The sequence below is a fragment of the Hypomesus nipponensis genome, chromosome 10 (assembly GCF_054491055.1).
Source record: "Hypomesus nipponensis isolate SF chromosome 10, ASM5449105v1, whole genome shotgun sequence".
In the NCBI taxonomy this organism is placed as follows: Eukaryota; Metazoa; Chordata; class Actinopteri; order Osmeriformes; family Osmeridae; genus Hypomesus; species Hypomesus nipponensis.
Window position 1 is genome coordinate 15,394,651 of NC_140370.1, and position 14,820 is coordinate 15,409,470.

A 14,820-nucleotide genomic window follows, 5' to 3' on the forward strand; every position below is an offset into this window, starting at 1 on the left:
TCACAGAGGACCGATAATCGAAAGTGTCTACGAGGTGCACGTTGACACAAGGGTGAGCCGTTGCCATGGCGTCAGCAGCCGAGCATGACACGTTGGACGGTGTGATTCCAGAACTTGAGAAAGTAAACATTCTAGAAGGGTCATAATGAGGGAGAACAGTCATTCCGACGGGTGTTTGTACAAAGGAGCTGATGTTAACGCTAATGTTTTTACGTTCATAAATCACATTGGGAACCATTCACTGGAACTGTGAAAACTGTGTTTTATGAGAAAAATATGTGATATAAGCTTTGGAAGCCAGGTTGTTTTCCAGTAAAAAATACTGAGCACTTGTTTTATATATCAATAATAAAATTGTACGTACAGTTGCAATGTACAACCCCCTTGTTTAGTGCAAACATCCATGATCTCACAAAGAAAGCCTTTAACAACAGTCACAAACACCCGTTTCAGCTTTCAGAGTAGAAGCGGATGAGCATGTGCCTTTTCTCCCACAGTCGCCCTCATAAAGGAGCAAATGTTTGTGTTCCCCATTTGCACTTTCCCCATCCAACTATCAGATGTTAGAGCTCACAAGGAAAAATCACAAGGAAACACCCTGCAGCTGCACACAACTCCATCTCCAGCACCTCCACACACCCTCCATCTCCACCACCTCCACACACCCTCCATCTCCACCACCTCCACACACCCTCCATCTCCACCACCTCCACACACCCTCCATCTCCACCACCTCCACACACCCTCCATCTCCAGCACCTCCACACACCCTCCATCTCCACCACCTCCACACACCCTCCATCTCCACCACCTCCACACACCCTCCATCTCCACCACCTCCACACACCCTCCATCTCCACCACCTCCACACACCCTCCATCTCCACCACCTCCACACCAATCCCACTGCAAGTAGCCCTGCCACACAGCACTGCCGGCAAGAGGTGGTTGGTCTTTGGTCCTGGGTCTGTATCAAGCCAAAGGGACACACGCATAACTCCAACACCTTTAGGGACGGCTGTGTCCAAAAGGGCGTGAGCTGTTTGGAATGATCTCCTGATCAGAACAACAGAGTTAGCTCATCGGCATCTGCTTCCTGTGTTGTCGGGTGAGCAGAGTAGCTTCCAGCTAGATACCACACCACCCCTTCATCCCTCCTCCCCGCCCCCCTCTGAAACCGGAGCGCGGTGAATTACGTGACCTTTGCCCTCCCAAACCTTGACTGTGTTAATAATTCTAACTCAGCATGCGTTTCATCTGTGGATGAAGTTAGTACATAGTTCCAAAACATCTGGTACTCAAGGAAGGTTTGCAACAAAACTGTCATTTTAAACCGAGTCTAAATGTTCGCTTGTGCCTTCGCACTCCAACAGTTCAGGGATCCAGATTATCTTGATTGTTTCACTTGGGGAAACTTGTTTTGCGGCCAGGGTTCACATAAGAACGGAATACAAAGGACGACATCAACGACAACATCAACACAATACAAATCTCAGGACAAGAGCCGGACAATAGATCCAATTCGTGATCAAGTTGTTCCACGGCTTAAACAGGGTCGGCCCTGCTCAAACTGCAGGTCCTCACCTTCTAGTTCTCTACAGCCCTGTCGTTTGAGGGACGTCCAGCTCCAAAATAAACAGGGTTCCTGCTAAACGTTTCAAAGTTAAGTCCCGCGTCTAAATATACTCCGACCACAAGACTTCTGAGCAGACAAATGTAGCTCGTATTGAAGTCATCAGTTTTTAAATAAGGTACCGAATATGTTTGTCAATGCCAAGAACCCTGTGAACCTTAGGGGAACAGTCCTAAGGTACTCTCCCACGTGTTCCATGGTCTAAAGTTATAATTGCAGAACTCTGCATGTGCCAGACACCGAATATAGATTTTAGAACATATAACTTCAGAAGCTGCTTTTGTCTAAAAAGACAAACAAACAAAACACAGCAGAAGATCAAGGATCAAAAGCTTTGTGCTTTGTTCTAAAAGTGTTTCGCCAGTGATGCACACGACAATTAGAAAGGGATTGACGTCTAGTTATGTAAAAACAAAACAAACAAACAAATATATATTTTTATATATTTTTTGGGGGGAGTTTATTGGGAGTGGTCAGGGGCTGTAAGGCTTTGCGTAAATCAGGTAACATCAATTCCTGTATTGCCAGAAACTGGTTCCTAATCCTCCTGAAGCCTTGGGTTCCCTGAGAACTGAACAGGAGGTTGTCAGGGCAGGTTCTTCATGGTACAGTGATCTGCTGTCTGTTTTGATTTGAATCTGCTATAACCTTTGCTTCACCTCATCTACTTTCTCAAGTCTCTCCCTCTCTCACCTCGAAAAAAGACACCTTCGCTCTGACCGGACCTCAACTATATAGATTTGTTATTCCTGCATTGCATAAACATTGTATGGCTCTTCAGGGTATGCATGTTTGTGTGTGTGTGTGTGTGTGTGTATGCCTACATCCAAATCTAATATTGAATCACCCTCATCCTTTCCTCCACTATACTCCTACACCACCAGCACTCTCTACAACCTTGCCTGTACTGTCAGAAACACATTCACCCCCCACAAAACCTTTAACCACCAACTTCCTGAGTCCCACAATGCACTGCCTGACTTGTCCCAACAATGCCAGGCTGGTCAAGGAATGGCATAAAAGCCTTTTCACAGGCAGAAATACAAATATGATATTTTCTGTAGTATGAGAGCCCAAATGTGACAATTGCCGCATGGATTAATTTTTTTTTGTTGGCTGAGAGGTATAGTAACAAGTAACAGAAGTTCTAAAATGCTGACACACAAACACACACATGGTTTGAGTTAAAACAGGGTTATGTTCAAACTTCTGAAATACTGGAGTTTTGTGCTTCAACAACAAGCCTGAGGAACATAATTAGGATGTGATCGCCTCTTGTTTGGCTTCGCCTGTGGTCTGTGACCACATCAAGGCATCAAAATAAGATTTCTCTTTGGTCAAATCACACTTTTTGAGTAATTAACGAGGGTAAACATTTAATGATTTATGGTTTTTCCACATTTGTTGTATTTGTAGCTCTCCTTTTGCTTCAAACCAGAACAAGTAGGTTTTTTGTTCCTTTTCCTGTTGTAGGTTACACCTCTGCTGTGATTGGACACTCTTTAGACCAAGACTAGACTCACAGATGTTCAAAAACATAACATATCCCTCAGCATCAAAGGTCTTAATGGTTGACTAGTAAATGCTGACGTAGCATTCTCGTTTTTCCTCTGCGATACTTGGCTCGCGTCACCGTTCTCCCTCGTTCTCCCTCGCTCTCCCTCGCTCTACCTTGCTATCCCTCGTTCTACCTCGTTCTCCCTCGCTCTCCCTTGCTCTCTCTCGCTCTCCCCCGCTCCCCCCCTTCTCCCTTGCTCTCCCTCGCTCTCCCTCGCTCTCCGTTCATATTTCAAACAGCGATAAGGGGGGGGGGGGAGCGCACAAACTCTAAACTCAAGACTGAGCAGAAACACGTTCTCACAGATGTAAAAATAACCCAAAGCCCTTACTTGTTTGGCCCTGGGTGGTTAGGTGGTATCTAACATCTTATTAGGGGGCATTAGGGACTGGAAACTCCACAAGAGCAAGCGGGCATGATGCATCAGTTGCCATGGCAGATGGTTAATATTTATTATTATTAGTGAGGGTTTTACTTGTGAGAATGCATGAGCTTGGTTAAAGGATGACTTTGGTAAGCTGTGTATCGTCCCAGACCCTGGAGCCATCAGGCCCTGGAGCCAAGGCGAGGTGTGTGTGTGAATGTGGGGAGGTAGGCAGGTGTGGGTGTACGTAGGACATAGGTGGAGTTTTTTTCCTTCAGGAGGGTGGGGTTAAGGTGGGGTTAGGGTTAGGACAGTCTGGACTTACAATAAATACTCTTGACGTTGCTTGTCAAGTAGAAGAATTCAGTCTTTTTGAAGCTTGTCTTGTTTTTTTCGGCTTCGGAACAGAAAAGTTTTAGGATGGGATTGGGTTTTAGAGAAGGCGGAAGTGAAAAGACCCCATTCTGAAATACCAAATTTGTGAAAGAATATGCCAACTAGATTTCTTCATGTGGACATCATGATGCTGACTGTGTTATGAGTTTGTCTGTCTGTTTCCAGTGCATCTGGTTAGTATATCGCAGCAACGGGTTCCAGTGGCAGGGGTAGGTGGATTAAAGTCTTTTAAAACTAGTCATTAGCTATTTTTATGTTCCACTGGTTCTTGGTGTACCTCCATCTCGACTCACCACATAATAAGAGTGACTGTGAGAGTGTGTGGGGGGATGGGGGGGGTCACAGCTGTGGTAGTTCTTGTATGGTTGTGTACATCTGTGTGTGTGTGTGTGTGCGGGCACGTTTTCCCACACATCCCACAGTCAACATACAGAGAGATAAGTTCCCATAAGCTTCAATCCCTGCCCTAGTGTGTCCAATCATTCAAAGTCCAAACAACCTTTGTGTGTCATCTCCAGCTTATTGGTGCTCAACCCAGACTGTGCCAGTGGATTGATATGTGTCACGTGGCTGGCAAAAGGTTCAAGGTCAATTTGCCCCAGTATGCAGACATCGTTTAGGCGGGTTATAGCAGCCTGTTTTCGCTCCAGGCTGTTTCGTCCGTCCAGTGTTCCCATCAGACTGCCAGAAGACCATTTCTGTAAACAAACTGTACCCCAAAGGCACAAATTCCTTTGTTACTCGAAAAGTAGGCATGAAATTGACCCTGAAACAGCTTGAGGTTTTGGGGAACAGGGAAGGGTGTAAATCTTTTCCTCAGAGTTTGTGAGCTCTTGTAATTTTTACCCTTCAGGGCTGATTTACGGTGGTCTGAACCTTGCACTGTCCTCGCCTCCTTCTACGGAAAGAGCTTCCAGACAAATTAGTAGATTTAGAGGAAAAACGTTAGGAAAAAAGTTACAAACTGGAGTCATTGGAAATATCTATAATTTGGGTATTGTAAGTAACAAGACTGGGCTTCAAAGTTTTTTTTTTTTTACTACGCTAATACTTTTTGTTTATGCGTTTATAAGTTGTTTATGCGTTATCACTCGCTATTGTTATCACATTCAAATACAAAGTCAAGCGGCAGTCATATCCAACGAAACCTTATGTTGAACTGTTTACTTTTAAACGTGGTGTAAACAAAACCTCTTCCCTTTAAATGTTAATTATTAATCCGCTGAATCTGTGGAGCTGGTCTTATCTTTAGGACCAATAAAAGGGCACTCCATTACCTTTAATGCATTTCAGGGGAAAATAAAACATGATGATGAAGACAGAAAGAATGTTTAGATAAATTACACAATGATAGGTAGCAGGAAAAATAATTTCAGGATCCATCCGAATTTAAAGCGCCCGCGCATTTCAAAAAGCAGACGATATTGCGGAGAAGTAATCGCTGAGTTTGGTGTGGACGTAAATATAGTTATCGTTATAGTTACAGTTCTCGCTATCGTCCTTGTTAGGGACGGGGTTTAACTCATAACTGGGAGTATCTGTCTGACGTTACTGCTCAGACAGAAGGGCCTGTCATTGTAGTCAGACAATCGTCTGTCTTCGCCTCCATCTACAGGAAATGCTTCCAGACAAATGCTTTCGTCTTTTTTTTTTCGTCCCTTGACAACATGCAAAAAGTAGATTTCTTCCGTTTAAAATACCAGTTTGCTGCTAGACTGTGGTTTAGAGGGGAGTAGGTCTTCTGACAGCATGCTTTGAGTGAGAGGACATGATTAGGATGTGTATCTTGTACAAACAAGCAGAAGATGATCTGTTCCACACGGCTGACCACGAGGAACGTGTTTTCTGGCCGTGAGGCGAACCTTTGACCACATTTGTACACATAGAGAGATGGGAGAGGGGGTGTATGTATCAGTTGAAATAGGATTGAATCGCCAGTTGGACTCGTATCATGCGGAGAATACTAAACACAATCTATTCGGAGCAGAAGCTGACTTGCCAATGTTTTATTGAGACGTTCATTCAAGTGAAAAAGAGACGAATGACAACTGACCTTCTGAGTTTTTAAGTGGTGAACAATTTGTCTTGATGAAGATTAACATTAAAAAAATAACAGAAAAACGTCTTTAGAGTATCAAGTCGGCTACGGTAAAAACGGTTCTCTGAGCTGCCTTGACATTGCGGTGCTTGTAACAGAGTCTTGCTCAGCACTAGCACAGCACTCAGTATATTAAATGTTTATTTGAAGACAGTGCCCACACACACACACATGTCACATCACTTAAGACACATAGTAAAGAATCAAACCCAGCCAACTGGATGACTACTGTTTCAGACATTCTCACACACACACGCACGCTCACACACTACCAGCTGTGTCGACCAGCTATTCTGCTTAGCGCACCAACACAGACCAATAGCACCAGTTGTTTCTTCTCACTGTGTTAGCCAGGGCACAGACTTTCCCATTAACTGCTATTCATTTAGACTGGAGGGGACGGACACTGTGTCACACAATACACTGGTTGTTGCTGGGGAGGAAGTGGCATACTCTACCCAGGACAGCTGCTCAGATCCAGACAAGGAGATGGAATCACAGCCCCCCGCCTCGCCTGCCCCTCGCGTCCCACCACCAGCCATCCCCTGAAGAAGCATCAGCCAGACAGTTATGTGTTTCTGTATGTGGGTGGTGCTGGGGATTGAGCCTGCAATTCCAGGGGAAGGGTCAGTGGCTTGGTTTTGGCCGGCTGACATGTGTTCTCAGAGCGGGGGAGGGGGGGGCGGTTGTGTTGATGTTGTGGTTTCTGACTGGGAGAGAAGTCAGGCTGGGAACAGGTCACGATTGAAATGCTACTCCAGGGAAGCACTCGCACGTGGCTGGACAGACAACAGGGCCAAAGCTGTGTACAGTACGTGGGTGTCACGCAACAGGCCGGAAGCTGCCTGTGTGTGGCTGTATGGCGTCACCGTACACCTATAGGATCTAAGACTTGGCTTAAAGACAACTTCAATTGGAAGTTATGCTCCAAATCGTTCTTTTCCCAGATAGGATAACCTTTTACTTCTGCAAATTAGCTGTCTGTTTAGCATGCTGTGGGGATGCGGTTGGATAGGAAAAATGTAGGAAAGAGTTTCCTTCTGCGAGGGTGGTTTACCCAGACCTTTGTGAGACACTGAGAGGCGCTGATATAGGATCTGGAATATAAGCCTCCACTGGTGCAACAGCTGGTCCTGGATTCTGCAGGACAAGGCTCTTAGTTAGTCTCTTCTCTCCCTCTCGATCCCTCTCTCTCTGTTTCTTGTTCCCTCCCTTTCCCCTCTCTTTCTTTCTCGATCCCTCCCTCCCTCTGCCTCCATCTCTCTCTCCCTCTCTCTTTCTTGTTCCCTCCCTTTCCCCTCTCTTTCTTTCTCGATCCCCTCCCTCCCTCTGCCTCCATCTCTCTCTCCCTCCCTCTCCCCCTCTCCCTCCCTCTGTTCCACCTCCCTCTGAGAACACAACTCAGCTGTGTACTGATCATATTTAATGGCTTCTTTTCCTGGTCTCCTTCCCTGTAAAACTACCGCTTCACGTAGGGATCGTCCTGTTGGCCCCCATGGGGTGCCGTGGGTGGGGGTGGAGGAGGTTGAGGAAAGGAGGCGATTCCAAGCTGTGGCATGGAGCCAAAGTTTGAGAAACGGGCTGGTGGCTCGGTGGGCCGTGAGATGAAGGGGTGAGGAGGGATTAAGGAGGGAGAGACAATGAGGTTGTGTGCCACCATGGGATGGCTCTCTCTCTCTCCCCAGAGTGCAGGGGGGGGGGGGGGGGGGGCAGTCGGCACACGCCCATCACAAAGAAAGGAGAGGGAGGACAAGAGCTAATGTGCTTTAATGGTAGCCTGCAAATGTTGTCGTTTGGACATGACTGACTTTCAAAGAGTGTTCTGGGGCCCCCGGCTCCCAGTAAGGGGGGGAGAGGGGCAAACACCAACCCCACCCCACCCCCCATCCCCACCCTAAGACAGGCGTCAAATTATTCTGACTAGGCTTTGCACATCAGGAATGCCCATATGGTCTTGACTGCCCAGCAGCACTCTCAAATCTTTTGTTTCATCACAATAGAACATGTCCCTTTGTGATAAAACATTTATGAACATCATGGTTTTGTGTGACCATGACATCACAATACTTTTTTTTTTCTTCTTGACATTCTGACTTTGAGTTTCACTCTTTTGTGATGTCACAAAAGCCCCAGCTCCTTTATAATATTTTCAACTCAGTCCTTATTGAATAAAACATGGCATTTCCAATCTATTTTGCCACAGTTTATTATTTACACAAATATACCTTAAAGATAACATCTGGTAATTGAATGAAGCTGTCAGCATAATATTACTGAATTTTTACAAATATATATATATTTTGCGGGGCCATTTAAACAGAAGTGACATTCACTGGAAAGCAGTTTCCCCGAATGAAATGAGTAAAGGAAATGCTCAGCATTCTCAGGTCAAAAGATGAGTTCCTTTATGAGTTTCCTCTGCGAGTCAGATTGATCTCTCCCTAGGTGATCCCACGTTCTTTTGAACGTGTGTGTTTTCTCTCTTCAGGGGGAGACTGCCCTGGGTTTAGAACAACACACAGTTCTCCATTGATGTACTGCTGACAAGGCAGAACTGCTCTTTAGGTGTGTGTGTGTGTGTGTAAAAAGTGAGCCTTACCTTGCGGTGTGTGTGAGTGTGTGCACGCACCTCCCTCAGTGTAAACTCTCTCTCTCTTAAGGACTCCCGTTACTTAGGTGCCTGTTTCAGAAAAATCGAGGCTGAGTTGCTCATAATGTAGGGCAAATAGTTCAAATATCCAATATGCGCTCGGTTCAGAGGAGCCCCCCCTCTCCCCCCCCCTCTCCTTACCTTAGCCAGCCCAGCCTTCAGTCAGTATGTTTTCTCCATTAGCATTAGCCTGTCACGCTAATGAACGCACGCACATATGGCTTTGCATTTAAGCGGCCTCACAAGAGGCCTTCTTGGTTATATGGATTTGCAGCTTTTCATAGAGTTAAAAAAAAAAATGAGAGGGGGGGGGGGGGGGGGGGGTAGTTCACAATTGCCCTCCAGAAACTGCTCTCTTCAAGGGCTGTTGAGATTAGCTGGTCAAGAATGAGGACCTGAGCCAAAAAATCTAGATGAAAAAGCCACGCACTGAAAGATATTGTGATTCTGACTTCCTGGCTGATAGCAGCTATGTGAGATAAGTGCACCTCCAGTAGGTTGGACCGAGGGCAGTGGACAACTCTGGCATAAGAACTGTGGCATAGATAGATTAGTTCTTCTTGCTAGTAGCATGCATAGTTCTGGCCTGAAGAGAATGTTCTTAAAACTAAATTGAGCGTTATTATTATGAAATATATATACTGTGAAAATGATCGACATTAATCAATAGCCTAGTAAAAAATAATAATTCGACAAACATTTTTGGCCATATCGCCCAGTCCTAACGTAACCCAACTTTGCTTAGCCTGAGCAAACGTCCAGCTGCAGCCAATGGGAAAGTTACAGCAACTTAACAACACTAAAACGTTCAGGTCAAGTGGTAGGATGAAGGGTTTTTCTGAAGAGAAGTTCCGTTCCAATTGTCTACGGACACTAAAGAACCTCAATAAACATCAAGGTTTACCAGCCCCTTGAGTTTGCTAAGCTATAGCATGTCCACAGGTAGCAAATCCTTGTAACCCGACGCCGCTATACGTTTCAATGGACAGCTGTGACCCTATTGGCAGTGGAGGGGTCAACACCATGGCGACACCATGGCAACTGCATGGAGGTTAATGCAGCTGCGTGTCAAAAGCTATTCTTCATCAACGGTTGTCATAGAAATGGAGTTTTAGGACAATGAGCGTTGGCATGTGAGTGGTTCAAGAGTTCAGGGGAAACAAACTGTCAATAAGCAATAACCTTTTCAGACTTTACTGTACATAAATAAGTATAATCTTACACTAGCTGCTGCTCATGTGATGAAGAGAGCAGAAAAGACTGGGTGTACGCGACAGTCTTTCACAGTCTTTTAACAATCTGTTTCACAGTTTGTTTTCGCCATTAGTATGTGTTATGTAATGGTCTAACCATTGAGTTCTACTTCACCAAATATTCAATTTGGCAGCTCCAATCATAGATAACATGGTGGTGTCAACGAGTTCCATCATCAAATGTACCTTTTTTTCCCTCACGGCATGTTGAGTAAAGGTGTGTCTGCTTTCAGGGTTCCCGTGTTTGGCTCCGGGAGGATGAGCTGTACCTTCCCAGCACTGTGTCGACCTGCGCCGGAGGGGTGGTGGGGTTTGCCACAGACTACGGACAGGTAAGACTCTTCTTACATTTTACATTTAGTCATTTAGCAGACGCTCTTAGCCAGAGCGACTTACAGTAAGTACAGGGACATTTCTCCCCCCCCCCCCCCCCCCCCCCCCCCGAGGCAAGTAGGGTGAAGTGCCTTGCCCAAGGACACAACGTCATTCGTCTAGGCCGGGAATCAAACCGGCAACCATCTGATTAATAGCCCTAACCACTCAGCCATCTGACCCCCTGATAAATACGGACTTTAAATACGGTGGAAACAGTCATCACGTGCCTCTTCTCAAACAGTTGTCAGAGTAAATAACGAACACAGCAAAACCTCAAAACAGAGAATGTTCTCGTCCCCATTTTGGTTGTCAGAATCACGTTAGGTGTGATTTGTGATTTAAAAATACTGACTTTACTCGGATGGTTCAGGATCTTTGTCCAGTGTCCCTTGGAGTCCATTGCTCTTTGTCAAGCCAGCTTTTCACACTTCTCCTTTTACTGACTGAGGGTTTGGTGTTACCTTATGAAGAGGTGTAATCCTGGACCCAGCTGGTTCTACATCTTTAACACTCTCCAGGGTCGTCACCAACACCTCTGTGTTTTGTAGTGTGCTTTTGGTAGCAGGGGACTTTTACACTTTCCTTTTTTCATCCATGAAATAAACACCTTTTGGTGTTTTTTTGGGGGGGGGAAAGTTGTTGAGCCTGACTGGTTTGAATTTTTTTTTTGTATAACTTTTTTAGTTCCTAACAAATCTTAAAATAGGAATTAGTCTCTAATCTCAAATTGAAGAAACTCGTTTCTATATATCATATAGATATATAGAAATCTCATCACATTTCCACAGAAACGTAGCACAGATGCTTGAGACGCATCATTGAGAGGTGAGCGAGTGATGGTGAGACAGAGACATAGCCAAAGCCTAGCTTGTGAACACTGTAAGCGTATGAGGGATTATAATGTTTGTCTTGAGCGAGTCATTGTCCAGGAGATCTGCTAACACTCAGGCCCTGCAGATTAGGGTTAATGCACATCCTTATCTCTTATTCTTATCTTATGTCAGAAACTACCTTTGACCTGCCGGATGCAACATTAGCTGAGCCTTATTCTCTACTAGCACTGGCAGGACACTTTCTCATGCGAAGGATTGAATTCAAATTACGGTTTGCATTCCCTTGTTAGCTGGGATTTGAGTTCAGACAAGGGTAGAATTATTGAACAGTTTTAAAGGAGATTCTCCAAGGTTTTCTTTTTGGAGTCCTGTTAAAGTTTAATTCACGCATATACTAAAATAAACGTTGTCACACGGTTTTACCTTTAAGGGACATGATTCTTTCGGATGGTCAGGTCACCACTTCCAGAAGTGGAGTCTGGCTTTAATTCAGCCTCTTATACAAACTCCATAATAGGGTGTCACTGGCTCCACCAATCTGTTGAAGAGCTTGCAGTGTCTGACCCTTGTTGACAAGCAGAGAGGTTTAGTTCTTGGCTGTTCAGTAAACATTGGCTTAATCAAACAAGTTAACTACAACATCAGTTTGTCTATATGCTAGTCGGGGGTGGAGGTGGTTTTATGGAGATAAATATCCCCCCTCCTCCCTCCCCCCATCATCCCAGACAACAGAAAGGTGTACAGCCATAGGATGAAAGCAGCTCCCAGACTCTACTCTCAAAACCCATCCAGCCCAAAGAGGCATCAATCACACTAATCGTTCATAAAGGCTAGGTTTCCAGACCGGGTGGTATTACTGTGGCAGAAAGGGGATCCAGAAGCTCATTCAGAGCCTGTAATGAGATGATTGGAGTCAGGGAGTGGGGAAGAGGGTCGAGGGGGCTACAAGGGGGGTAAGGGGGGACTACAGGTATTAATCCCACTGTTGTGGAAGGTCTTATCTAATCAGCGAGGGGCGGGGGGATGAGGGGGGAGTTTAGTTGCCTGGCAGTCGCCTGTTCCTCTTGTGCTCTGCGGGTTATCTGAGAGCCCGAACACCTGTTTGCTGCTCCTGCTGGATGGAAGAAGGGCCGGCAGAGAGCAGATGTTGTCCTTTGTGAGGAAAGCTGGCTGCAGTGGGGGAGGTTTGTTGTACCCCAGCACACAACCTCAGCGCGTGTCTGTGCCTTGCCTTAACCTGTGGAGGGTTTGAGAGAGATGGGGGAGGGGCAGGGGGGTTCCCATGGAAACTGTCAGAGTTTGTCCGATAGCAGAGTAGGATAAGTTGGTTGTGGTCTCTGAGGGTATTTTGTAACTGTGCAGCAGGTAGAGTAGACCCTTACCTTGATCAGGTTTCAGTCTCTGACAGAAGAGACGGTCTCCTATGAGGTGAGTTGACTTGCGGACAATGCAGGAGAAGCATGAATGGTAATTCAATGAGCACCTGGTGCTTTTGATCACTGAGAGAGTCAGGGTTACTTACCTGTGCACTTATCTGGCTTCTTAATCAGAAATAGGCCTAGTGAGGGCAGCAAGAACAAGTGAAACTGTGAACAACACACGGCAAAAACATTGAAAACGTTTCTCTGGTTTTCACTGGTTCGTTCAGCCAGCTGTCAGCCCCCAAATTTGTCAGCCTAGGTCACAATAAAGTGTTATCTCTTATTTAATAACAAAAAGAGGGACGTTCATACTAAAAAACGTCAAAATTCAGAGTAACAGGTGGGTTTTTTACTAAACAAAACTGTTGCGATCATGACGATCAGGACACAGCCCTCTACTTTACTATGGTGTCTAATGGCTTTGTCAGAACGAGATTTACTTACGTTAGCATCTGTCACCAGGCTTAACCCTGAACCTCATGGCTTTGTTTTGACTCAGTGAATGAGCAGGGGATCTTCTTCCTCTCCCAGGAGATGAGAGGCCCAATTAGAACCCTAATTAGGTCAGTGCCAAGGATGGATCCCTTGCTAAGACAAACTGAGCCAGCCGTGTCAGCAGTGGCTAACAATGTTTCACATTACTAGTAGTAACCTGGAGCGAGGCTAAGGCTCCAGGTCATACACTGGTCAGGGCTAAACAGGCCTACTGTTGTCAATTCTTTGGTGAGTTATGGTCTAAGCAAGTGCTAAATCATCGGTCAAGTCAGCTGGTCTACTAGGTGGTGCAACTGGAAGTCAGGCTAAATACTATATGTCGTAAAGAACTTCAGATCAAAGCCAAGCTTGTTTAATCTTCCTGTTATTCAAGGTTTACTGCAAGTCTCTCTACACAAAGTCATTTATGCAAGTGTAATTTTTTTGTAGACTTATTGTGAATCTTATTAAGTATTGGTGCTATACGCTGGCCCGACTCGTGGTTCAAGAGTCATAACATGTATGTTTCCTTTCCGTATAGTTCTTAACTTAATTATTGTTTAAGACAGTTTTGGCATTTTACCTTGCAATGTTACTACGGCACAAGTCCCCACTTGTTATCTTAATGGGATATTCACAAGTCACACTTCAAAGACTTAGGGCCCAGCTGGAGACAGAATCATCAATCTTTTCCAAATGTTTTTTTTCCTAGTCACTGACTCAGATCAATGTAGAACTGACCCTTGTAGTTCAACAAATGGCACCAGTTCTTATCTGTAGATAAATAATCAACTGAACCCATTCCAGACATTATCTACTGCCAGGGTCTTTGATGCCCTGTAACATCAGATAAAAGGTAACTAGAAGGATTTATGTCGATCCACTTCTAACACTATTATGATCAGTGGGAAATTGAATTAACTTTACATGTGCAAAAGTCGAAATTGTATTTTCTGTGTACCTCCATCTGAGGTATAACTGTAATTGTTTACTGAAATTCAAAGCAGAAGAGTATATCAGGGCCACTGATGACAAGATAAGTCTCAACAGATGACTGTAAAGTGTGTTTACATTTGTGAACCACCCAATTTAGGTACAGTACTAATCCCACATGTGCAGCTGTGGACTGAAAACAGTCCCTCAGCGATGTTGTTAGGCCAAAAACTGTCCTAGTAAAATAGGCTTAAATACAAAACTTGGTACCTAGTAACCATTATAGCAATCAGGACAGTTTCCTGCTAGCATGCGTAGCTATCTCAGGAATTTAAGGTTGGCATAGCGACGGACGCGTCCTTGCTTCGGAACGGCATTGTGATGTCAGGTAGTACAGTTTTTGGCACTAGGACAGTTTTTGGCATGACAGTGCCACTCTTGCAGAGATCCAGACTTCCCATCAACAGTTCCCCATTGACATTAGTAGGTCTCCGACGGATAGGATACACAAATAGAAAACCTAAAATTCATCACTTAAAAAAATACCTAAGTTGCAGTTCTGAAACATTTACATTTAGTCATTTAGCAGACGCCCTTATCCAGAACGACTTACAGTAAGTATAGGGACATTCCCCCGAGGCAAGTAGGGTGAAGTCCCTTGCCCAAGGACACTACGTAATTTTGCACGAACCAACAACCTTCTGATTAATAGCCCGATTCCCTAACCGTTCAGCCATCTGACCCCCGAAGCACATACAGAGTAATACAACTGAGGTCATCCTGGAGTTATAGCACAGGACATTACAAACTGATAAAAGAAAACAAATGTGTCG

General features: G+C 45.0%; 1 protein-coding gene across 1 annotated transcript in view; it reads left to right on the top strand.

Annotated features, from left to right (window-relative positions):
- myo10 (myosin X) overlaps positions 1-14,820 on the top strand; it is a 79,171-nt gene that overhangs the window by 11,934 nt on the left and 52,417 nt on the right. The window contains exon 2 of the mRNA XM_084707122.1: positions 10,185-10,283. Coding sequence (XP_084563248.1) covers positions 10,185-10,283 — 99 coding nt within the window. The remainder of the gene's footprint in view (positions 1-10,184; positions 10,284-14,820) is intronic.